Consider the following 25,009-nt stretch of genomic DNA (forward strand, 5'->3'; position numbering starts at 1 on the left):
ATTTAAGCTCCAAGCTTTTTCGTTAGTGTGTGTTTGGCGGGGGACGGGGGTGTGTGTTACTTTGGACTTTTCCTGTTTTCCATTCCTCCTTATACCAATTTTGGCTCTTCCCAGGGACCTAACAGCTCCACCCAGACTCCAACACATTCACACATTCAGCAACAGCTGTCGCCCTTGGTAGGTTTCGACCCGATTCCCCATCTAGCCTCAGTGCGTGTTCCTGGCCGGCCCGGATCACAGACACGGTGCCCCATCCTTGGGGAGCTCAAGGCCCGAGGAGAGGGATGCTGGGGGCGGAGGAGGGGGTGTCATGTGACCGTGGGGAAGAGGAGGTGTGGCCCGAGCTGGAATCTCTACATACTTCGTGCCTACAAACCAGGCTGAGGTCCCGGGTGCCAATGGTGATGCGACTGGCTCCCCCCGCTGCTGCCGCCCCCACCACTTCCTGGGTTCCTGGGAAGATGCGCGCAGGCAAGCCCAGGACCAGCCCGGGGCGGTCAGTGACCAGGATTCAGAGGCAGTGCGGTTATCGTGACGTCAGCCAATTGCTTTCGCCCCTTGTGGAGACCCAGGCTCAGCCCCCACCGGGACCCTGATGTGGAGGGAAGTCTTTGGCCAATGGAGTAGCTTCCAGCTGGCCACTCGGGATCCATCTGCCTCCGCCGATTCCTCAAAAGCCCACCTGCCCGCTGACCGATTTTCTGAATGGCCAATTTACTCGAACGTCAACTCATCAAGGATCATTTCCATCCACTGGACGTGCTCAAGACAACCTTTGAAACAAGTTTCCAGCAAATCTCAGATTTGGCGAACTGGTGGTCGTGGCACATGGGCTCCGGGAACCTGGCCGTTGGCAGGCCGGCGGGGGAGCGAATCCGGGCCCCTGGTCAGGGGGGTGCTACTGGCTTCTTTGACCCGAACTCCCGCAGAGGCTGCCCTCTCTCCACCCCAACCCCTCCCAATTCCACACCAAGCCGGCCTGGGTGGGGGTGGGGGTGGGGCTCCACACACACACACACACACACACACACACACACACACACACACACAAAACAAGAAAACATTTTAATTGTAAAACTAACTCGAGGGAGGGGAGGGTGGGGCGGCTCCAAGGGGACAGGAACCTGATTCTTCAAGTGGTGGTTCTGTCCCTGATGCTGCCCCGCAAGACAGGGGCCATCCGTCCCCAAGTCGGGACAGGGGCTAGAGTGTTATAAAATGACAATATAAATAGACTTCTAGAAAAGAGGAGGCTGTCCAGGCGCAGTAGTCGTCTTCTGCAGAGGCTGGGGATGGGCAGGAAGCCCTGACCCCCGTCTCCCCATCCAGCCACAGAAAGGGGGTGCAGGACTTGGGGAAAAGGCCACTCTTCAGACATTCATGACCGCCCCCACAATGGCTCAGGCGGGGACAGGGGGCTGCGCTGTATGCTAGGTAAGGTCTCAGCGATACCCACTCGCAGGCTGGAGGACAGAGCGGATGGACCTTCCGCACATGCACACGCGCGCACACATGCACACCCGTGAGCACACGCACGCAGACAGACACACACCTTTCGTAGTGTTCTCTCCACCCACAGCAGCCCCCACTGCAGATGACTTCCAGTGATGGGGGGCTGCCCATCCTTCCTGGAGACAGGAAGACACAGGGAGGGCCTGTCCCCGAGGGTGGGGGTCCTGGGATCCTCACGTGCTCCCACGAGTCCCTGTGTTTTTTCAAAAGTCACAAAATCAAAACTGGAGTTCAGTAGTAGGGTCCTGCACACCCCCCCACCCCCAGCAAGAAGGGCGGTGCCACATGGAGTGTCTCCCAGGCTGAGGAGTGGGGGCCGGCCCCCTACTGGCCTGCGGCAGGGCAGGGGTGACCCCAGGGGCTCTTTGGTTCAGGGACAGGGCACTGGGCCTCATCTGGTGCGGTTCTGGCGCATGAGGGGCACGATGCTGGAGGGCGGGCCCGCTTTGGCCAGGAACGGGTGCTTCAGCAGTTCAGCCGCCGTGGCCCGCTGTGCCGGGTCACGCACCAGCAGGCGGTCCAGGAAGCCCTTCAGGGACGGGGACACCTGTGGGGAAGAGAGGGAGACAGTCGGGGGATCTGAGTGCCAGCTCCACCGCTCACTTGCCATTGGGCCTCCGTGCTCCTCTGTCAAATGGGATGACAATACCCACTGCCCAGGGAGGGGGCCAGGAGGTCCCATGTGTACTAGGGTCGGGCCCCGGGGGGAGCAACAAATCCAACCAGGGGCTCATTTCTTCTGCATTTTCAAGGTCTGTAAGGAGGTGACCGCAGCTGAGCCCTGGGGGCACCTCTCCCTTACCAGGAAGGCTCCTCTCCTGCACCTGGCTATGCTGTGTGTGTTCAGCCAGGCCAGCCTAAGCACAACCACTGTGGGACGGTCGGTGAGGGCTCAGGGGACCCGCGGGGGTAGGGGGTGGGGAGCTCAGCACAGAGCGTCCTCTCCCCTACACCACCTGCCTGCCGGGCGGGGCCCACCTTGTGCAGGTTTTTCAGTCGAGGAGGCAGGTTGTCCCGAATCATCTTCATGGCTTTGAGGGGTGGCTCGTTGAAGTAGGGGGGCTCCCCATCCACCATCTCGATCACCATCACCCCCAGAGACCAGATGTCCACCTGTAGTGGGGAAGGACAGTAGGGCTGAGCTATGCAGGGACCGGCTGGTGCTGGGGGAAGCCGCGGAGGTGGGGAGGGGCCCTGCTTCTGCCTTTGCCTCTTTGTGACTGGGGTCCTCGGGCCCTGAACACCCACTCTGGCACCCACCTTGCCAGACCCACACACTCTTCCCGCAGGGAGCCCTCGAAGGGTTCTGCGCACGCAGCACCCCTCACTTTTCTGCTAACCATGCCCAGGTCTCCTCGGGGGAGCAACCCACCCTCCCTCCCTCTGCAGAGCATCCTGGGGTCCCAGACCAGGGGGCCCAATCGGCACAGGTGGGACATAGTAACTGGTTCAGGAATAGGCACGTGACCCAAGCAGAGCCAATCAGAGTCAATTCTAAGATTAATATCCGGGAAAACAGCGACGCTCGTGGGGTGGGGACGTGGCCATGTACCGAGGGGCTGGGCCAGCTCTGCTCCAACAGGGGGGGTGCCCGCCTGACTGAGGACCACGCCGAAGCAGTCGGGGCTGGGGACGGACAGAGCTCATGGATGGCTGGGCCCGAAGCCGGTCACCATGCCCAACTTCACAGTTCTTGGGACCCAGACCCAGCTAACCATTTGAGCTGGTTTTGTCACTCACAGCCCTGGGCGTGGCTCCGAACTAGCACCCAATCAGGGACGAATGCGCAGAGCACATGCGTGCCTACGTCCTCTCCCACAAGCCCATCCCTGGTGACCCACTTCCCAGACTGAGCCCCACCCCGCCCCCAGCACTCCAGCTGTTTCGGACCGTCACGCTGTACGCCAGGGCCGACAGCCGGACAACCGGGCCACCTCCGGGTTACCTCTGGCCCATAGGGGAGGCGAGAGATGAGCTCTGGGGCCATCCAGTAGGGCGTGCCGACCAGTGACTTCCTCCGCGGTACCTCCTTGCTCACCTGGGCACAGAACCCAAAGTCCGACAGCTTCACCTGCAACAGGGCACAGGCAGCGGGGGTCAGAGGTGCTGGAGGGGGGAGAGAGCGGTGTCCACCTGCAGCCTGGAGGTTAGAGCCAGACCACTGAGTGGCTCCACCATCTGCCAGCAGGGGGCCCTCAGGTGTGTCACCTCCCCAGGATCACACCTTCTGCCTCCCTGACAGGGTCTGCCCTGGGACTCCTGCAGGAAGTGGCCCAAGCCTTACAGGTTACAGATGCTTCATGGGGGCGGAGATCACGGCTGGCTCCAGAGGCCCATGCCCTGGGCCCCGGTGTCCCTGGAGGGAGCACATCTTTAGGTGAGAGGGGCACAGCCCTGCCCACGAGGGCAGGAGGGGTGTGGCCCACGCGGCAACAACCACGTTCCCAGAACCACGGATTTTCACCTGTTTTGGAGCCACGAGCCCCCTTCAGATTCTTGAGGGTATGTGTGGATCTTCTCACCCCCAGGAAATATACACACACGGCGTGCACACAATTTCAGGCTCCCAGATGTCCCCCAAACACATCTGCAGACGGCTTTAGGGGTTGGTGGATTTCAATTGAGACTCCCAGTGAAACAGGGCCCGCTCCCACCCCTACCTCTACTGGAATGGCTTAACCTTCCTGGGGGAGGACAGGCGAATCACCAACAAGATTTTGGTGAAAGTCAAGGACCCCCTCCCGCTGAAAATCACATCTACTCTTAAAAATATAAATGCAGGTTCTGGGCCCCGGGAGGCTCATCCGTGGACCTCAAATTTGGAGCGTCGGTCCAGAAGATGGGAGGCGGGATGGCGGTCGACGGCCCACCTCTGGGTGCTCAGCTAGGAACAGTTTCTTGGTGGAGGAGGAAGCGTATGGCCGAGAGCACTGGCCGGCCACTCAGACGCCCTCTCCCCTCTTTGGGCCCAATGCGAGACCACAGTTCCAGCATCCTGTGCTGAAGACAGACTCCGCCAGCCCAGGCCCCCCGTGGATGCGTGAGCGGAGCCCCCCACCGCCCCGGACCCGACTCCGGACTGTTGCATGAGGCGCAAACTTACTGCTCCTTGAGCCACTGAACCCGGGATCAGAGATACCCTCGGAGCAGAGGAGAGCTGGGGAGAGGTGGGGGGAACTGGGGAGAGGCGGGGGAAGCCCGAGCCACCCTGCTCCTCACCCTGCCGTCGTGGGTCAGCAGGATGGAGTCACTCTTGATGTCGCGGTGGATGACGCCCTGCGCGTGGAGCACAGACAAGGCCTGCAGCACGGCCAGGCACACGGCGGCAATCTGCTCCTCATTCATCCTGCGCGGGATGGGGGTCAGCGACTGGGGCAGACAGGGCCCCGGCCGGGGGTCCGAGGGGGACGCGGCCCTCCCGGCCCCGAGACGCGGCCCCGCCCCAAGGGGTCCGAGGGGACTTCATCCTGTCGTGGGACAGGTCTGAGGGGACGCAGCTCCCGCTGGAGAGCCTGGGGAGGCAGCAGGCTGGGTGCCCGCCGGGGTCCAGCTGCCTGGTGGTACCTGGTGTGAGTGACGATGTCGGTGAGGGCGCCGCCCTCCAGGAACTCCATCACCACCCAGAGCTCATCCCCGACCAGGTAGCTGTTGTACATCTCCACCACATTCTCGTGCTGGTAGTCCCGCATGATCACCACCTGGGCACCGGGCTGGGTCAGCGGGGTGGGGAGGGCCACCCTCCCGCCTCCTCTCCCGCCCCGGGCTTGGGCCCCACCATGCCGCAGGCCCAGTCCCACCTGTCACTCCCGCTCACCAGGGTCATCCTGGACCGCCTGCCCCAGTGCCAAAGCCAACAGACCCCAACGGCAGCTTGAGGCCTGATGCCTGCGTGGTGGGGGGGGGCGCCCCCCCACACCCCAGTTTCAGATCCTGCTCTCTGACCAGTCCTGAGCTGGTCTCTGAGTGGCCCTGATGACCAGGCTGGTGTTGGGAGAGGGACTCGGGAAGAGAACATCTACGCACCGGGATGAGACCTCAGCACAAGCAGGTTATCAGCCAAGGTCAGAATAAAAAGCTGGGGGGGATGGACTTCAGGGGCAGAGGGCCTAGCGAGGCAAAGCCGGGGGTCGGGGGTGGGAACACGCCGCTTGCAGGGGTCCCGCTGAATAGCTCCCGGTGCAGCTGGAGCCCTGTAATGTTGGGGGGCCAGGGGAAGGGTCATGGGGACAGCTGAGGAGTACTGAGACGGGGAGGCAAAAGCCACAGTTTAGACCACCTCCAGGCCTGCCGTCCTGGGACTCCTGCATCAGAGTCCGGGGCCTGCTTCCTCTGGGGAAGGAGCCGGGAGTCTGCCTTTGTCACAAGCTCCCTGGCAGACGCCACAAGAGCCAAAGCCAGAGGCTGGACAGAACCAAGGGCCTAGGTGGGGGCTGGACCTCAAATGCTCGGCCAAGAGGCCAGGCCTTCATCCTGAGGACACTGAGGGGTGGGGCGCGGGCATGGGATAGTCTCACGTGTCACATGTCAAAAAGAGCCCTTTAGCGGCTGTGTGGGGAATGCCCAGGGGGCGCCCAAGAGGGGAAGGCCGGGCAGAGCCAAGCGGGAGAGGCTGGGGCTACGCAGGGGCTGATGGGCTGGGAGACGAGGAGGGGCCAGAGCTCTGAGCTGGGGTCAGGGAGGGTGGGACCTCTCTGAGACAGGGGACCCGGGAAGGGGCAGGGCTGGGACTCTGGGGCCAGTCTGGGAGGGTGTGAGGGGCCTGGGGCTCAGAGAAGGCCAGTAACGGGACAGAGATGCAGCGGGGGGTACGGGGGCGCAGAGGGGACAGCCCGGGGAGGTGTGAGGAGTAAGGAGAGGGGATAGGCCCAGAACCCAGCCCCAGGGAACCCCAGCCCTGAACGGCCTTCTCCCATCCCCACCCTTACAGGGGCTGGCCCAGAACGGGCCTCGAAACCCACTGGTGGAGGACTCCAAGAGGAGGGTGACGGCGGGGACAGGAGGGGACAGGAGGGGGCCCGAGGCCCACCTCATTGAAGAGCAGCTCGCGCCTCTGCTGCTTGCGCAGATCCATCTTCTTGACGGCCACCAGCCTGCCCGAGCTGCGCACGGTGGCGATGCACACGATGCCCGTGGAGCCCTCGCCGATCTTGATGAAGTTGTCCAGGTAGGAGCGAGGGTCGCCGGGGTCCACCACCAGCTGCAGGGCGGCCCGGAACTGCTCGTGGGATACTCGCTGGGGTTCCCGCTGTGGCGAGCGGGGCCCGGGGGGCCCAGGGGCGGGGGGGACGGCGGGGGTGGTGACGGGGCGGGCCGGGGGGGCCAGCTGAGGCTCGGAGGCATGGGGGCCCAGCACTCCTGGGCTGGGGGGTCCACGGGCTCGGGTGGGAGGCCGGGAGGAGGAGGACTGGGGGACAGCCCGGCCCCCTGCTGACGGCCCATTGGGGGCCAGGTTGTGAGGCTCCCCCTGCAACAGAAAAGAGAGGCAGCTGTCAGTGGAGGGGACAGGGGCCAGCTCTGCTCCCTGAGCAGGACAGGGGCCCTGGCTGCGGGACAGACACATGGCGGTCAGGATGGAGATGGACAGTGGGCTGGGCACAGGTTGGGGTTGGTGGGTGGGGAACAGGGGAAGCTTTGGAAAAAGGGACGGCGGGAGGTCCTGGGGCAGGGGGATTGGTTACCTGGGCACCCCGGGACGGGTGGTCCGTATCGGCCCTCGGGTACGTGTTAAAGGGCCGACCAGCTGCCACTTTTGCCCCACTGGCCAGACCGGCAGGTTGGGGGGTGCCGACGTCAGGCCCAGAGAGGGGGCGTTTATCCCGGGAGGACTCCTGGGGTCCCCCCGAGCCCTCCCTGGAAGACTTGGGCCTCTTCTCTGGCCCCGCCCGCCGCCTGTCACCACTGCCGCCACCCGCCTCGCCGCGACCGGCGACCCGGCCTTGGCCGCCCGCTTTCTCTGGGGCCCCTCTGGCCGTGCTGGCCGGCTCTGCGGGCATCCCGTTTTCCTGGCGGGCTCGGGCAGGTGGCGGCGGGCTGTCTCTCCGGAGGGAGTTGGAGCGTGTCACCGACATGTTCTCAAACTCGTCGAGCAGCAGCGTGAGGGCCCCATCCTTGGCGCCTTTGCTGCCCCGCACGATGGTCTGGGGTCCGGGGCAATGGCGGGATGGGGGCCGGGCAAGGAAGAGGAGGACACAGGACGTGGATCCGACACACAAGGACAGCACGACACAACACACACAAAGACAAGACAGAGACGGAATGAAGAAATGCCATGGGTGATGATGGGGCCGGGCAGTTGGGGGAGGCACCGGCGGGGGAGGGGGGGAGGCTGCAGCCCCTCCCATACCAGTGAGTTGTCTGTCTGTCTATCTGTCTGTCTACCGCCGGAGGAGAGCTGGAGGATTAACCTCCCACAGGGCAGGCTGTGGCCCCTGGGCTGGCTGGGCCCCCTGAGAAGCACTCCCTGTCTTCTGCTCTCCAGGCTGGGAGTAGGCCTCTGCCCTGTGAGCCGGAGGGGAAGGAGTGCAGAGCCCACACCACCCCATAATCAGCCCCGGAGAGCCGAAAATTACAGGATGCTAGGTAGGGCCAGACACAGCTCGGACCTCCTCCTCCCTTGCAGCCCGTGAGGGCCGTCAGCCCCAAAACCACACTCTTGGGTTCCCTGGAAGCCGAGGGTGGAGGACAGGGAGAGTCGGGAAGGACCGGGCCCGAAGCGCAGGGCAAGAGTGCCCCAGGAGCAGCGGGGGCAAATGCAAATTCCCACGAGGGCCCGGTGGACCCAGAGTGTGTCCTGAATCCACCCAAGCCTCACCTGCCAAGTCCACCCCGATCTGGGCCATGGCCACCTCTTCCCTCGAGTACTGAGTCAAGGCCTCCAGGATTCCCCCAGCCCCCACTCAGCTCCAGACACATAGGCCTCCTCAAACATACCAGGCACGCTCCCACCTCAGGACCTTTGCACTGACTGTCCGCTCTTCCTAGAACATCTTTCCCCTCAAGTATGCCCACAGCTCCTTCCCTTCCCTCTTTCAGGCTTGCTCGGCGTCTCAGAGGGAAGCTTTTGCTGACCACCCGCAGTCTAAAATGCCTGCCCCTAACCCTCCCTGTTCCCCGTTCCCTGCCTTCTTTTTCCTCTGGAGTACTCAAAACCAGCAGACACGAAGCACTCATAAGCTGACCATCGCCTGCACTCCCAGTGCAACGTTCACGAAGGCAGCTCCTGTCTTTTCCTGTTTTTGTGCTCTTGCACATCTCAGCGCCTAGAACAGTGTCTGGGATGTATGCAGACAGTGCTCGGTAAACACTGGCTGAACTGGTGAGTGAGTGAGGGGGGCTGGGAGGAGGCCGCGGGGAGCAGAGAAGCACCCCCATCCCTCTGCTATCAGTCAGTCACTGCTATGCGGGGACGCGGGCCCAGGGCGGCCAGGCAGCCTCAGGCCGGAGCTGCCTCTACTGTGCAGAAAACACCATGACACAAAAGCCACCTACAGGCCGCAGCGCCCCTGCCCCTGCCTCTCCTGGGCCTGGCTACCAGCGCAGAAGCCCGGCCCTGCCCAGGAGCCCAGTGAAGAAGGTAGATATCCGCTCAGACTCTGGCACTGGGATAAGAGGCTAAGTCCCTGGGGGTTGGGGGAGGGCCCGGGAGGACTGGAGAGATTCCCAGCCGAGGGCAGCGAACACCAGCATGAATTACGACCAGGCACCTCATCCTCCTGGCAGGGCTCACGGCCGACAGGCTAAGCAGGGGCTAGACTGTAGGGCCTCCCCCGGGGAGGCCACAGCCAGTGCTCCAGGGGCCACGGGACCAGCCAGGGGTAGAACTGAGGGGGGCTGCGTGGGGCCCAGGAGAGCCAGAAATAAAGATCCGGAGGTGAAGCCTCGGCTGCTTTAAGCGGTGGCAAAGACTTCAAAGTATTCAAAAGGCCTGCGTGGGATGCCCTCACACCTCGGTGGGCCACCGGATGGAGATTCCTGTCATCCTGGTGAGCGTCCGCCCTTGTGTCCCCACCCGCCATGCCACGCGGATCACTAAGGGCGCCCTCCCGCCAGGCAGGGGCCGGGCACCAGGAGAGGATGAGTCAGCTGCAGGCCTGTCCCCAGGCGCTGGGCCCGCGGACGGGCACACCCATCTCCGCCCCTAGAACAACCCTGGCTGCATGCCCCTGGCCCCCGGCCCTTCCTGGTTTCCACTGCCCTTGGGGTGAAGTCCACGCTCCGAAGCCAGCTTCCCGGGCCGGGCAGGCTCACGCCCTGCCACCACCGGGCCAGCCTCACCGGGGGCCACGCCTGGGCGCCTGGACCACGCAGACAGGAAAGGGCTTAAGAGCACAGGCCTTGGAAAAAGACCTCCGTTCAAATCCCAACTCCACCCTTTTGCCCAAGGTGGCAGGAAACCAAAGCCCCAAACTGAAAGACCCCCAAGGCTTCACTTGGACCGTTTCCTCCACTAAAAGCCGAGCCTCCTCTCCATTTGGCACAATGACTCCTTCGCGTCCCTCAGGGCTCAGCTCAGGTGTCCTCCAGAAGCTGGCCGGGACTGTGGGGCTGGGTCAGCAGCTCCTCGGAGCCTAGCCCTGACCATGGGGGATGGGGGGGGGGGGGAATCTTGTCCCTCGCCCCAGGACAAGTTTCTGGTACTGGGGACAGGGGCATGGAGCCCAGGGAGAGGAGCAGGACTCGGAGGCTGGTGTGGGGGGCTGCTGCAGGGGTCAAGGTAGCGGTCAGTGTTGAGAGGCAAGGGGAGGGATCAGCGGGTGGAGGAGTGAAAGGTCGGCACGGGGCGGGGGGGGAGGGACGAGGATTGGGGCGGACGGTTGGGGTGTGTCGATCAAGCGTGGGGTTGAGGGCCGGGGGCGCCGTGGGGGGACGGTGTGGGGCAGGAGGGGTGGAGGTGGGCGCTGGCCTACCTTGGGAGCCCCGGGCTGGATGGAGGTGATGCAGGCGGGGTCCACCAGGGGCTTGGGCCGGCGGGCCGACTCCTCGATCAGGCTCTGCCACTGGCGGGGCAGCCCCGTGAACTTCTGCTCATGCTGGTCAAAGCCCGTGTGCACGCGGTGCTCGAAGTTGGATGGCGCGGAGATCTCTACCCGCTTCTTCTTCTTCCCAAACATGGCGCTGAGGCTCTCGGCACCACGAGGGCGCAGACTGGGGCTCCTATCAGCAGGCCTGCGGGAGGGGGCCACTCACCAGAACCCGCCCAGTCCTCTCTGCTCCTCCGGCCCTGCCCTGGTCCTGTCCGTCCTCGTCTCCTCCCTGGTCTCCCGTCTCCCACATGCAGCCCGAGGGACCCTGCGGACACCTGCCCCCGCTCAGAGCCCTCAGCCGAGTCCTCCCGGTGGCCCACCCCACACAACCTGCCCTTGTCACCTCCCCTTTGTTTACGCTCACACTGGTTTTCAACCCTCAGCGCCTTTGCACTGGCTGTTCCCTCCCCCTGGGACACTATTCCCCAGTATCCACACATGGCTCCCTCCTTCCCCTCCTTCAAGTCTCGGAGTTGTTGGTGAATCTTCAAGTAAAAGACCACCTCACTAGCCTTCCATGGTGTCACTTCATAACACGTTTAACGTCTGGAAATTCCACTGTTCTTGTGTTTACTAGCTCCGTGTCTATACCCGTCAGCACCGGAATATCAGCACCACAGGCCAGGTCTCACCTGCCCAGTGTCTCTGTGTCCCACCCCATTCCCAGAACCATGCCAGGCACACAGAGTGTGCTCAGTGACCGATTCCTAAAGGCCTGGCCTCAGCCACCTCTGCTTTCCCAGCCCGGAATCTGGGCTAACCCCACACATTTTTGGCTACCTACCCAATCACAGTCCCTGTCCTATGTGCGACCCCTAGGAGTCTCACCGCAACACTCCCACTTTTTAGATGAAGGGACCGAGACTCACCGAAGTGAGTTCACACAATGGGGAAAGTTCTGTGCAGCAGATACGAGCAGACAAAACCACGCCCGCCTTTAGGGGCCGTGGTCTCCAGGTGAATACTTAGCACAGTACCAGGCAAGGCATAAATGCTCAATGAAAGCCAGTTTGACAACCAAAGGGGCTGTAGGGGAGATGCGCAGATCGCAGTGTCCCACAGGGAGACCAGGACGATGAGGGCAAGGGGAGTCAAATGGCCAGAGCACAAATCTCTCTCTGCCACTTACTATGTGTGACCTTGGGCAAGTGACTTGACCTCTCTGTGCCTCGGATCAACCCGCACAGGGCTGCTGTGAGGATTAACTGAGTTAACAGGAGCGGAGCGGGGCGTGGAGCGAGGGCCTTGTCCACGTGTGTGACTCTCGTGAGTAGTATTCCTTGCAGTGTCTGAGGGAGGAAGGGCCCCGGGTCCTGCTCCCCTGTCCCACACATGGGCCCCAGAGTCCCACAGACCTGGTTTGATGCTGGCTGTGCTAGAAGTGCCCTCGGGCAGGTGACGTCTCCTCTTGGGGCCTCGAGTTACTCATCTGTAAAATGGGAAGAAAACATTCATTCATTCATTCATTCATTCATTCATTCATTCACCAATAACCCACTCCTCTGTGCCCAGTCACGTACTGGTTGATGCGGGGACACAGTGGTGACCAAGATAGCCCTCTGACAGCCCAGAGCGGTCAGGGCTGGAGTCAGGGAGTACCAGACTGGCGTGAAGGATGGTAGGGTGGGGGTCAGGGGAGGCTTCCCAGAAGAGAGCCCGTGTGAACGAAGGCCCAGAGGATGAGGGGAAATGCACTGGGCGGGGATCTCCGTCTGGTTCATGCTGGCCCGCCAGAGCCTGGCACGGTGCCTGACACAGGGTCGGCCCCAAGCTTAGTAAGTCTTGTGACCTAATGAGGACACTCTCAAGCGTGCCTGGGATGCGGCCCTTCAGCCCCCGGTTCTCCTCCCTCCCTGTTCTTCTCCTGTGGGAGCAGCTCTGTGAGGTTAGAACTGGCTGCCACCCCTAGCCCAGAGGTAGGACCATCAGTGGGTAGCCATCTGGGAGAACCGGTCTGGTAGCAGGAGCCCAGTGGGAGGGGGTGGGGACCCAGCAGACAACCTGTCTCAACCGGTCGGGCCTCCTGGGCAGCAGGTGGCCACAGCCAGATCTGGCCAGGGCTCCCCGAGCAGGTCCAATTTCCCAGCTTGCTCTGGGGCCCCTGGCTGCCAGGAAGTGGGCTGTGAAAGCCCTGGCCAGGGCGGGTGCCCCTTTGCCTCTGCCTCTTTCCCTTCTCTGACCCCAACCAAGCCAGGAGCCCCTTCGATGTCTCTCCCCCGTTCCAGCCCACTGACCCCGGCCCATCCTTCCCGGGAGACTTCCATCCCTGTCCGGGCTCTCCAGCCTCTCTGCCCTCGGCTGTCCCCCCCTTCCTGGTACCCGACCTCTCCTTGTCCCCACGGCCGGACCTTCCCCCATCCTCCCTGCTGTCACCCCGGAGCCTCGCCTCCGCCTCCTCACTGTGTTCCCAGAGGTGCCCCAACCCGGCCCCAGGCCCAGCCTCAACCTCACCGTGGCCTCTCTCACGCAGCCCTCCCCATCCTCCACCCAGCAGCCCACAGCCCGAGGCACCAAGTCACTCCAGGGGCAGAAGATTAGCCACGTGACCCCTCACTAAATCCGGGAGAGGGAGGGGCGGACCCTGAGGTGGGAGGAGCTCAGCACGGAGACAGGGCACGCGGGAGGCAGCCTGCAAGGTGGGACAGCCAACTCAGAACCCTCCCCAGAAGCCCCAAGCCACCCTTGCACATTGCAGCCCGCCTGTTTATCCTGCCCTCCGCTCGCGTGACCCCTGCAGGGGAAGGGGATGGAAGGACACACCTCCGGATATTTGCCAGGGGGCCACCCCTTCCCTCTGGGCACCTCATGGAGGGCGGGACAAACAGAGGAACTGGCCGTGTTTATAAAGATCAGGCCCCGGCTCCACCCTGGGACAGCTCCCAGCTCTGGCGGCTCCCTTGCCCGGCTCCCCACCCCCACCGAGTCCCCAGGCCCCTGAGCAGCCCGGCTGCTGTGCCCTGTGCCGCCTTGGCTCCTGCCCCTGCCAACCAACCCACCTCGGGGGCTCACTGTGTGGCTGGGGGCCGGCCGCTCGGCCACTCTGTGCCTCGGTCTCCCCCTCTGTTAAAGACAATAATGCCAGTGCCTGCTTCCTGGAGTTCCTACAGGAGTCACAAGTGAGAACACGAGGCCCTGACCGCCTGGCCCGAAAGCAGCTGTGGGCAGCACTGACCTGAGCACCCACTGTGTGCCGGCCCCTCCTCTAAGCACCCTGCCCGGAGTCCCTCATGTAATCTGCACACGTGACCCACGAGGAAGCAGCCACTACGCGTTACAGACAAGGTAAAACGAGGCACGGGGAGGGCACGGTCCACTTGCCCAGGTCACACAGCTTGGCAGCAGAGTGGGGGACGCGAGGCTCCAGGACTGTTAACCTGAAACCCGTGCCCGGCCAGTTCTCGGAAATAAAGGCGGCTGCCCCCTCGGAGGTCCGTGTGTGCCAGGCTCTGCTCGGCATCCTCTGCCCCCAGTCCCATTCCGCCCTCACGACCGACTGGCCCCAATTCACACATGGGGAGCCTGAGGCCCGGAGAGAGGAAGTCCCTTGTCCAGGGCATCCGGGATTTGAACTCGGGCAGGCGGGCACCAAAGTCCAGGCTCTTCCCTGCCTGGCCTGCCCGGAGGGCCACAGGGACGCCATTGTTTCCGTCATCATCGTCATCACCAGGGAGCCTTTCTCCCTCCCACTCAAGCCTCCAGTCCACACCCACACCCTGCCCTTCAGGTCCTGCCCTGACCCTTCCTGGGGCTGAGGGTCCCTACTCCCTGTCTGACCCGTCCCAGGCCCCCAAGGGTAGAGTGGGGTTCCTGCCCCTGCCTCCCATCCTTATCTGCCTTTACCGCAGCCTTCGGCAGGACAATCTGAAGCAGGAAAGATGTCCACAAACCAGTCCCTGCCACCAAATGTGCCACACGGAGGCTCAGCTCTGGGACTTCCATCACTACCACCACCACGAGGGCCCCCGTGACCCTGTGCAGATGCGGATGAGGAGCTCCGGACCCCCTATGACCTCGGTGGGGCAGCTATTCTCATTCCCACTTCGCAGATGTGGAAACTGAGGATCACAAAGGTGAAATCTCTTGCTCAGGTTACCAAGCAGAGCTGGGCCTAGAAGACAGGGGGATCTACTACGGGGTCGACCTCCTTAAGCCTTCTGCTGGCCCCCAAGGCTCCTCCGTGTGGCCCCATGGCCTGATCGGCCTGTCACCTCTGCCCCCTCATTCACTCTGCCCCAGCCACATGGGCCTCCTTGCTCTTCTTCAAACCCTAGATGTGTCCCCACCTCAGGGCCTTTGCACTGGCTGTCACCCCACCTGCTGGAACTTCATCCTCCCTGATCTGCACATGGCTCCCTCCCTCCTCCCCGCTACCCGAGTCTGTGCTCAAATATCCCTGCTCCTGTCCCGGCTCCCTCTATGCCTTTTTCTTTGCACCTGTCTTCTGTCTTCCTCCCCAGTGTACCCCGTCTACAACATGGCCCCAGCCCACACTAGGCGCTCAAGGAACCTGTGGTGAATGAACTGATTCATCTGTACCCACTACGCTACAGCCCTGCTTGGACACCTCTGACTCTGCCCGGGCCGTCCCTGGGGAACTCTGGCGGAGATGTGCCTGGGACCCAGGGGCGGCGGGTGAAGCAGCAACGTCAGACAGAGGGAATAGAGGAGGACAGCGTGCAGATGCCTCTGAAGTCTAGGGTCTGATCCCAAGAACGCAGGCCCATTTTGCATTCTACTCTCGTACGGTCATTGCAATTAAAAGAAGTCTTTTGAATTATTCAGCATGTGGGACAGGCGGTTTCCAACCTGTCCCAGCAAAAGCTTCAGATTTTCAAGTCACCCCTGCGTTCACTGGTTCTATACTCTGAGCTTTCAGGAGAAAATGATACCCACCCTCCCACCCACCCAAACTCTCCCCACCATGGAAATTGGCCCCAGGGGGAGAGCAAGATCCACTTGTGGGATGAAGCTGTGTCTGGGGAGTGTGTGTGTGCGCGTGCGCGTGTAAAACTCCTTGCCTCCTGTCCCCTTCCCTCCCCCAGGCTCTGAATAAAGCTGCAGTTCTGGGAGCTGACCTAGCTGGACCCCAGGGGCCCAGGAAAAGAACAGGGGATGTGACAGGATCACAGTCTCGCTTTCACATCCACCCAAACGAACCCCTCGATCAGGAAGAGGACCATGGAGGAGGGCTCACTGGCCCCGGCCTGCACTCAGGGCTTTCACCCGTGGCTCCCACTCACCCTTCTGTCAAGACCTTCACCCACTAGCTTTGGGAAGTCCCTCCTCACCTCAGTTTACCCCATCTCCCCTGGCTGTGTTCTGACAATGGAAGGAGAGTCCGGCCTCCTTTCCCGGCCTCCAGCAGAATCCTCACTGCCTCCCTTAATCCCCCACCCTTCCCACCTCCATACCTGTGCTCAGCTCTTGGGTGCCCACCTGTACAGCACCCTGCCCTCCCCAGTCCAAATCTCTCTCCCAGTCTCCCGCCCCGAGCTGAGTTCCTCCAAGGAATCCTCAGGGACCTTGACTCCAGACCCTGCCACGAGCTCTGGGCCTGACAAGACCTACTCTACCCACAAAGGACCCCATCACGCTCCTGCACCCACCCACCGTCGATAGCTACTGAGGGCTGATCTCTGCCAGGCTAGGGCCGGGGCTCCTAGCGGTGGTCAGGACGGCCAGAAGCCTCCCTGCCCGTGCAGAGCTCACGGTCTAGGGGAAAGGAGACTGTCGATAAATGAGCTGAATCAGAAAAACGTCTAGTAAGTGAGATGGTAAGCGCTGAGGACACACACAAAGGAAGGGTCAGGACAGTGTTGAGGGTCAGGAGAGGTTGGAATTTTCAATGAAGTGATTGGGGGGGGCGTGGCTGGGAAGGGGACACTTGAGCAGCGACCTGACAGGGGAGCGGAGAGGGAATCATTGGGATACCCGGAGGAAGAGCACTGGGCAGGGCAGCACAGAGGGAAGAGTCAGGACAAATGTCCCCAGGTGTGGTCAGAGCAGAGGAGGCCGAGTGGTGGGGCAGGCGGTGGGGGCAGATCATGTAGGGACTTGTGGGCCACGGGGATCACTCTGTCCTTTCCCTGGAGTGAGGCAGAGCCACACGAGGGCTCTGAGCAGGGAAGGGACGTGGCCTGACTCACGTCCACAGGCTCCCCATGGCCACGTGTGGGGCACAGACTGGGAGCGGGGAGCCCGGGGAGGTGCAGGACGTGATGGTCCAGCGGAAGACAGGGGTGGGCAGGCCCACGTGGGGGCTCAGGAGGGAGAAGCGGGCAGGCTCCAGGCGTGTGGTAATGGTCGCGATGACGGGACTTCCTGAGGACCGACACCACTTTCCGTACTGGCTGCGGCAAGTGCGCCACGGGGGCGGGGGCTTGGTCCAGTCTTGCCCATCGCCGCACCCCCGGTGCCTGGCACATTCCGCCTACCCTCTCCCGGCCCTTCACATCACCCAACAAGTTACACAGTCATGAGTGTGCCTATTGTCTCCCACTAAGTCAGTGGCTCGGCACAGGCGGGACCCACGTTTCAGTTGATTACGGCTCGGTCCCAGCACCTAGCGTGGGCTGTTCCTTCTTGGTGGCCGAGTGGATGGAGGGGACGGGCGCATGCTTTGGTGCCGACTCTGGCCCAGGCCCGCACCAGGCGTGCGGCACCAGGCGTGCAGACAGGCCACAGCGAGCCCTCCGCACAGTTCCTCTTCCTTTCTCCTTCCCAAACCAAAACGCTGAGGTCCAGAGAGGGGAAGTCACTGCCCAGGGCTGCCCAGCACCAGGTCACAAAAGTGCCCACTCTGACCCACAGAGAAGGTCACCACCCCCTCTGCCTCCTGCTTCCCTGCGTCCCAAGCTCCAGCCAAGGCCTTTGCTCCAGACAAAGGACCCCAGAGGTTTATGGGACAAGAACGACAGCAGAGACAACTCTATGCCGATAACCAGAACCAAGATCAGAAAGGCTGCCTTGGTTAGGAGGGAACCAGAAGCAACGGTAAACCAATGGCTCTCCCCAGGCCTCCCCCTTGGATAAAACTCCCCGCTGGGACTTACCAAGCCCCAGACCAGTTGGGCTCTTTCAACCTCAGGACCTCATCCCTCCCACTCTCTTCACTACAACTGCGCTCGCCTCCTGCATTTTTGTCTCAGACACCTCAAGCGTGTTCCAGCCTCAGGGCCTTGGCGCCTATGCTTCCCTCTGCCCGGAGCTGCGTGGCTCACCCTTTCCTGACATTTGGGTCTCCGTGCAAATAAAACCTCATTAGAAAGGTCTTTCTTGACCCCTGACAAAGTTTGCACCCCTGCTTTATCCTCCTCTGTGGCATTTATTAGTACCTGACCTCGTGTACATGTGGACTGTTGGTCCCCTCCTCCTCCTCTCTCCCCAGTTGAGGCTCCCTCTCCCTGAGAGCAGGGGTCTCTGTCTCATTCTTGCTGTAGGCTTGGCATCCGGAGCAGTAGGCACTCAACAAGTATTTGTGGAGCAAAGGAGGGATGCCATTGCCCAAGTGATGCGTCCAGACCCTGAGGGGGGACAGGCGAGGCTGGTGGAGGCGGAGAGTGGACATCAGTCCCCGATCCCTGCCTCACACCACCTGCAAGTCCGACCTTGAGGCTCCAGCAGGAGTTGGTCCGGGCTTTGGAGACCAAATCCGGCTCTTTGCGAAGAAGCTGGTGCGTGTTCCAAACACCACAAGGGGCGCCCACCGCGCTCCTATCCCGGGGCCCTGCCCACCCCAGGGAGGCCCACCCCAGCCACGCTGTGCTGCCGAGGCTCCAAACGTGAAGTGACAGCCTATTTTGGCGACAGGCAAGAGGCAGGTCATACAGTGACAGATGCCGCAGGAAACCCATTGGTCCCCATAACGGGTGAAATCCCATGAGATGACACAGATCCTGGGGTCCCCCTGGCCTGGGAAAGTCTGGGGAGTGAGGAGCAGCCCTGCCCCCCCCCCCCCCAACCCGGCCTCTGTGCAGACAGTGTCAGGCAAGGACTCGGGAGGCGGTGGGTGGTTAGGAGTGAGCCACCCAAGCTCTGTCACCGGCTCCACCACTCCCAAGCTGTGCACCCCTGCACAAGTGATTCAACCTCTCTGGGTCTCATCCGCAAACCAGGGATGACGACAGTCCCTGTCTCCTGGGACTTTTTGGATGACGGAATAAGGCGACGCGTGAAAAGCATTTAGAACAGGACCCACCACCAAGCAGGTCCTCGCTACGGGTGAACCTGCTGCTGGGAACAAATAAATGAAAGAGGAGGCCGGGCACAGCCGTCTCCTGGCCAGCACAGGGGTGCCAGCCTGTCTCTGTTGCCTGGCTTTCTGCAGGGCCCGGATGGGGAGCAGAACGGGCTGCACTGTCCGACGACGGGTCTGCCTCTCCCGCTGCACCAGGAGCCCTCCGAGAGGGCAGGGCCTGGGGCCATCTCAGCCCCTCTGGGTCCCCAGCCCTGCCCAACACAGGGTGGGGCACAGCTCAGAGCGGGGCTGAATGAAGACACAGTATTTCCTGTGCCCAACTGGGCCGGGCAGGTGCCCAGAGCCCCAAGGAGGCCAGGCGGCTCCTCCGGCAGCCCCAGGCCCGGTGCCCCGCACCCCCCACCAGGCACAACAGGACACAGACACAAAGGGCACCCCCAGAGGTGCCCAGGGTGGGGACAGAGGCCACAACAAGACTGAAAGTGTGGATGAGCCCCCAGGGACCAGGAAAATCCGATTCGACTTCATTCATTCTTCCCCTGAGGGAGGGCAGGAAGGAGGGAGGGGGTCACAGGCAGGAAAGAGCGTCTGGAGCCCCCCTCCTCCCCCCGCCAAACAACTCCCCCCTACACACACACACACACACACACACACACACACACACACACAGGAGCCCTAGACACTGAAGTACATGAAGCCGCCCCACCGCATCTTGGTGACAGCAGCCGTATAGGAGCCTCGGAGCAGGAAAGGACGTTCCACCCTGAGCCTTAGTTCCCGCCTCCGGAATATAGGCCCCAGCAGCGAGTGGCCGAGCTCCGAGTGGGAGAAGCGGCCATGAAGAAGGGTCTGGCCCGGAGGAACCAGAATGGAAGGGCCAGGATAATCGGCAGCCCCGCAGCTGCCTCTCCACACAGAGTACAGAGACCACCCCCCACTCCCCGCCGAGATGCACAGACTCCCGAAAGAGACCCACAACACATGCCAACGAGATACACCATACAGACCAGCCACCCACCTTAAAACACAGGCACCTGCGCGCATATACACAATCCCAGATGGTCCACAACTGCCGGATTTACCTAGAAAGGACCCAGACACATACTCAGGAACACTCCCCGAGACAGAGTTAGACCCCGAGACCCACACAACCCTAGCTCCACACACAGAAGGTAATGAGACCCCACACCAGACCCAGGCACACCCATGGCCAACCCCAGGGTCATCCGGGGTGAGCCAGCGGGGCACAGCCCCTCAGGACCACCCCCACGAAAGGAGGCCCCAGGAATGTGCCCCCACAGAGGTGCTCAGGGGCCTGCGCTGAGGCACGCAGGAAGCCCCAGGAGACAGACACCTGCCTCTGAGCACGTGGAAACACGGCCACCTCGCCCCTGGCCCCGGATCGGTGTGAGCCCTTGAGCACGTGTTACCCTGGCCCGGGTGGCTCTGGTCGCCAGGCGGTAGGACTGCCCTCCCACGCCCCATGTGGTCCTCCCCTTTCCTCCCCTGCTGCCCGAGGCCAGGGTCGGCTCACCTCCACCATCCTCTTCCCTTGTCCCGGGCCACCCTCACTGGGGCAGGCCAGCAGACAGGCTTCCAGCCGGCAGAGCAGTGAACGGGGATCAAGGGGTTCCCTGGCCCACGACGCAGGTGCCCACCAAAGAGAGCTGGCTGGCTCTGCACCCCAGCCTCTCTGGCAGCGGGTGGTGCCGAGGCCCGCCCTGGCAGGAGTCGAGCTTGGCAGTGGCTCCGGTCCACGGAGGGGGGAGGGAGGAGGGAGGAGGGAGGAACAGAGGGAAGGAGGGGCCGAGCCTGGAAAGCCGGGGCCACGTGGCCACAACTGCCCCGGCAGAGGGAGGACCTGGGCAGGACACAGCAACGGGGGACCTAAGCCCCAGCCCTTTGCTTCAACGGGGTAGTTCCCCGCTGGCACCCCACACCCCCGTGCCAGGCTTGGTGCCAGGGGCCAGGGAAGCAGTGGCCACACAGCATGGGGCTGAGCACCTGAGAGTGGCTGGCCAGGCAGCCAGGTTTGAGATGACAGCCCGGGCTGGGGGAGGGGGGCGCTGGTCAGGGTGGGGGGCCCCTCTGATGCGGAGGGGCGGCTGGAGATCCAGAGCTTGCTGTCTCTGCCCCCACCGGCCACCTCGTGGTTCCGGCAAGAGCTCCGAGAGGGGCCGCGAAGGGGGCCTCTCCTGCTGTACCCCACTCTCTCATTAGATGCAGGGAAGGTCACGGCGGACCCCCGACATGGACATCTCTAGGCGCAAAAGTGGGACTGGTGGGCCTGAATGGTGGACATGTGGAGGGAGAAAGGCGGGGAGGGCTGGGGCCTCCTCACGCCCCGCTGGCTCCCGTCTTCCAGGATGCAACTCACCTTCTGAAAGTGAGGGGCCCGACTCTCCAAGAACTGACTCTGGGCTGGGCCCGCTCTCGGCACCTACAACACACTCACCACTGCCCTAAAAGGGAGAGGTACTTTACCAGGGTCCTTTTACAATGGAGGAAACTGAGGCCCAGAGAGGTTGAAACACTTGCCCCAGGCACCCAGCAGGGAGATCGGGCACCAGGCTTCCCGGACAGGCCTCTGTGCCCTTCACCAGCTGTCCTGAGCATGAGGCTGGCTTGCCCTGAACCCCCATTCCACACAGGAGAAAGATGTTTAGAGAGGGGAAACCTAGAAGGTGTGTGCACACCCCGCCCCACCTCTGCCTCCCTCTTCCCTCCCCTTCCAGATCTTACTTCCTCTACAAAGCCTTGGCCGGCCCAGGTCAGAGCGCACTGCGTAAAATGTGTTTTTTGTGTCTGTCTGTCTTCTCCCTGACAGGGGACTTGGGGGGCAAGACGGTGGGGCTGCCTGCTGTGTCCCCATCCACATTTCCGGCCCTGCCTCAGACACCTTCTTCTCCAGGAAGCCCTCCTTGACACTGGGCTGGGTCTGGTACCTCCTCCAGACTCCATCCTGGTGCCGACTCCTCCAGGCCACGCTGTCTCTGCCATGTCGGTCTCCCTCATTCGTTCACACATTTCCGGAGCTCCCGGCACCTGCCAGGCCGGCCTGTTGGAGGCCCTGGCAATTCAGCGCGAACAAACTAGACAAAACTCCCTGCTCCAGGGACTGACGTCGAGTGGGACTGCTTCCCCACGGGGGCGGGGTCCCGTGAGCGGCGGGGACCAGGTTCTCAGGTTCTCACAGGTGGCCTAGGACGGGTGCCCAGTCGATGGTAAGCCCGTGAGAACAGCGAGCAAGTGGCCCAGGCGGGCAGGTGGACAGAGAAGCCTGTGTCCTTCCCACTCTCCTGCTCTGGCGCCTCTACAGAGACGACTCACAGTGGCCAACTCCCCGAGGACTTTATCACTGGGACCAGGAGGACCGCACCGGCTCCGAGGTCCTGGAAACCCCACCTTCCCTCCTGTCTACCACCCACCCACCAAGCCAGGGGCTCCCAGTCAGGCCCAGGTTGGGTCCGGCATGGGGGGGCCACAGCAGGGCAGGTCTAGGAGACCCCAGAAGTCCTAGATCCCAGGCCACGCCCTCCTATATGGGGTGGGGCACCTGTCAGGCAGCCGCCCAGAGAGGAGCCAAGTGGGTGGGCCCCCAGACCTTCCCAGACCGGACAGGCAGGTTTGGGCCGGCTGGCTGGCTGGCTGGATCGGGCAGTTCTGGCCAGCCAAGGGAAACTAGGTCCCAAGGGAAGGGATGGGGGGAGAGGGAGGGAGCACGCTTTCCCCAGAAGCCACACTGGAAACAAGGGGTCCTCCTGGGAACAGGCTTCAGGGGCAAGGAGAGGCGGCTCCCGGATCATCTCACACCGGAACAGATTGTTATACGGCTCTGTGTACATAACCCCCAAGTACAGACTAAACCAATAAACCCATGCAAAATTCATCACCTTCCGTCACATCTGGGCTTCATCCATCCCCTTTCTTCCCTTTCCTTCTCTCTGGCTCTATAGGACACAGGCCCAGGGTTCAAAAGCCAGTGGCACCAAAGGGTAAACAGTGACAGGCCGGCGCCCTCCCGGGCGGCCCCAGCTCAGCCCCAGAGGCAACCTCTACGCAGTTTCTTTTCTTTTTCCTGAGAGAGCCTACACAAGCGCGCGTGTGCACACACGTGCTCGCACACCGTTTGAAAAACAAAAACAAAACAGAAATGGCAGCCCACCACGCATACTCTCCCGACCTTGCTTTTCTCAAAAACGTGCGTTGGGTCCTCTGCACTCCCGGCGGCCTGGGGGAGGAGCTCAGCAGCACCCAGGCGGCCTGGGGGAGGAGCTCAGCAGCACCCAGCGGAGGTGAAGACACACCCTGGGGACCTAGCACGTGCTCTCCCGGGCACATTCCCTCGACACCTAGAAAGCGCTCTCCCGGGCATGTACGGAGCTCTCCCGGCCAGCGGACTGCTGGCCTCAGGGACGCACACAGGTAAGTTCCCACAGCACAGTCGGAATCAGCTAGAGAGACTGGGAGCGACGCACGCGCTCGTCCCCCAGAGACGGATGACGATCTGGGATGTGCTGGCTCCACGGGGTGGTACGCAGCAGTGAGAAGAAATGAGCCACAGCTACCTGTGAATGGACAGTCGAAAGCGAAGGAGCAAACCGCAAAACAATGCGTCCCGTGACTTGGTTTAGAAAGAGCTCAAAACTAGACACAATGAAATACGCTGTTTAAGGATGACGACAGAGGCGGCGAAACCCAAGGAGAAGCACCGGGCGGTGACTGTCTCCGAAGTCAGGGGAGGGGCTGCCTCTGGGGCAGGGAGGGCCTGAGAGGGGGTCCTGGGGGGCTGGCGCCAGCTGCTGCTTCTCCTGGGGCGGGGGCGCTAGGTGGGTTTCCCCTTCACAGTAACTGGTTACGCTACACATTCGTGCCTGATACCCTCCTCGGCTTGCAAGCGAACGATTTCAAATTATGTTACCGGGGCGCCTGGGCGGCTCAGTCAGTTAAAGGTCTGACTTTGGCTCGGGTCAGGATCTGCTGTTCCCAAGTCGAGCCCCACGTAGGCTGTGCTGACAGCTCAGAGCCTGGGGCTTGTTTCTGATTCTGTCTCCCTCTCTCTGCCCCTCCCCCACTTGTGCTGCCTCTCTCTCTCTCTCTCTCTCTCTCTCAAAATAAACATTAAAAAAATTTTTTTAAATAAATAAAATTACGATGTTAGACACAAGTACATATGTGTATATATGTATCCGTGTGTGGGTTTATGTATGTATAATATACATACATTATATACATAGTCTTTACGTGTCTTAGGTGATTTTCCAGGCCTCGATCGTTGCAAAGCACTGCGTGCACTTGAGCTGTTGCGCGGAAGGACCGGGATGCCCGAGTCAGTCCCCACGGGGCCAGGTAGGTGGTTTCCAGCCTTCTGCTCTTACAAATGGTGTGGCAAAACGACGCCCGTGTGCAGATGTCACTTCATGGGTGTGCCAGCATGTCTGTGGGCCACGTGCTGACAAGTGGGCTCGCTGGACAAGGACCATCACCGCCAAGCCGCCCACGTGAGCGCTCCCCACCCCCCACAGCCCCTCGGCCTCCCAGCCCAGGGTGCTGTCTCGCTCTCTTCGCTCCTTGCCTGTCAGATAGGGGAGGTCTGGCCCCTCTCGGCCTACTTTTCATTTGCATTTTCTACTTAGGATGCACACCCCATCGTAGTCTGAAAGCCATCAGACTCCTTTCCCGCCGAGTGTCTCCACCAAGCCTTTGCCTATTTTCCACGGGCCCAGGGAGACCTCTGTAAATCCAATCTATGTCCCTTTCCTGCCGAAACGCTAGCGGGCACGCACGGCTAAAGCCACCCCCTCTCCAGGGTTCCCCAGGCTCTCCCAGCCTCTCTGGGCTCATATCCTCACCTTCCCTTTCCCCCCAGTCGCGGGTGCAAACTCCTGCCCACGTTCAGGGTTTCTGTCAAGAGAAATCCAATCCACGTCTGCCCTGTGTCACCAGGGCTGGGGCGGGGGTGCAGCCTGGTCCCTGCCCGCTGGGGCCCCTGATCAAGGATCAGACACATGAAATGTGAAATTCCAGCTGAGCCAGGCTGGTTGGAGGGACGAGAATGTGGCGGAGCAAGGCCAGAGAGGGGCAGCAGCCAGGCCACAGGCGAGCCAGGGGGAGCCGGGTGGGTGCTGGCGAGGGGCCTGTCCTTGCCAGAGAGAACTCTGGCTGTCCTGTCTGCGGAGGACGAGATCGAGGTGGCTTGAGTGGGTGTGGGGGACAAGTGACAAGACACAGCATCGGTCCAGGCAACTGATGAAGGCAGCCGGGACAGCGGGACGCA

General features: G+C 62.1%; 1 protein-coding gene across 9 annotated transcripts in view; it reads right to left on the minus strand.

Annotated features, from left to right (window-relative positions):
- Positions 1 to 1,046: 1,046 nt before the first annotated feature.
- PAK4 (p21 (RAC1) activated kinase 4) overlaps positions 1,047 to 25,009 on the minus strand; it is a 44,855-nt gene continuing 20,892 nt past the window's right edge. For 3 of the 9 annotated variants that reach the window (XM_042918946.1, XM_042918947.1, XM_042918952.1), the window contains 9 exons: positions 11,891 to 11,964; positions 10,419 to 10,677; positions 7,191 to 7,649; positions 6,539 to 6,976; positions 5,077 to 5,210; positions 4,732 to 4,858; positions 3,458 to 3,583; positions 2,491 to 2,625; positions 1,047 to 2,059 (listed from right to left, as the gene is read on the minus strand). In XM_042918946.1, the coding sequence (XP_042774880.1) occupies positions 1,904 to 2,059; positions 2,491 to 2,625; positions 3,458 to 3,583; positions 4,732 to 4,858; positions 5,077 to 5,210; positions 6,539 to 6,976; positions 7,191 to 7,649; positions 10,419 to 10,622 (1,779 nt within the window). In that variant the 5' untranslated portion in view covers positions 10,623 to 10,677; positions 11,891 to 11,964 and the 3' untranslated portion in view covers positions 1,047 to 1,903. Of the gene's footprint in view, positions 2,060 to 2,490; positions 2,626 to 3,457; positions 3,584 to 4,731; positions 4,859 to 5,076; positions 5,211 to 6,538; positions 6,977 to 7,190; positions 7,650 to 10,418; positions 10,678 to 11,890; positions 11,965 to 12,986; positions 13,069 to 13,531; positions 13,777 to 19,750; positions 19,815 to 20,266; positions 20,403 to 25,009 lie in introns of those variants that run through there. The other 6 variants (XM_042918949.1, XR_006197136.1, XM_042918950.1 and 3 more) reach the window with 6 other exon arrangements.

Source organism: Panthera leo, chromosome E2 (assembly GCF_018350215.1).
Source record: "Panthera leo isolate Ple1 chromosome E2, P.leo_Ple1_pat1.1, whole genome shotgun sequence".
NCBI classification, from domain to species: domain Eukaryota; kingdom Metazoa; phylum Chordata; class Mammalia; order Carnivora; family Felidae; genus Panthera; species Panthera leo.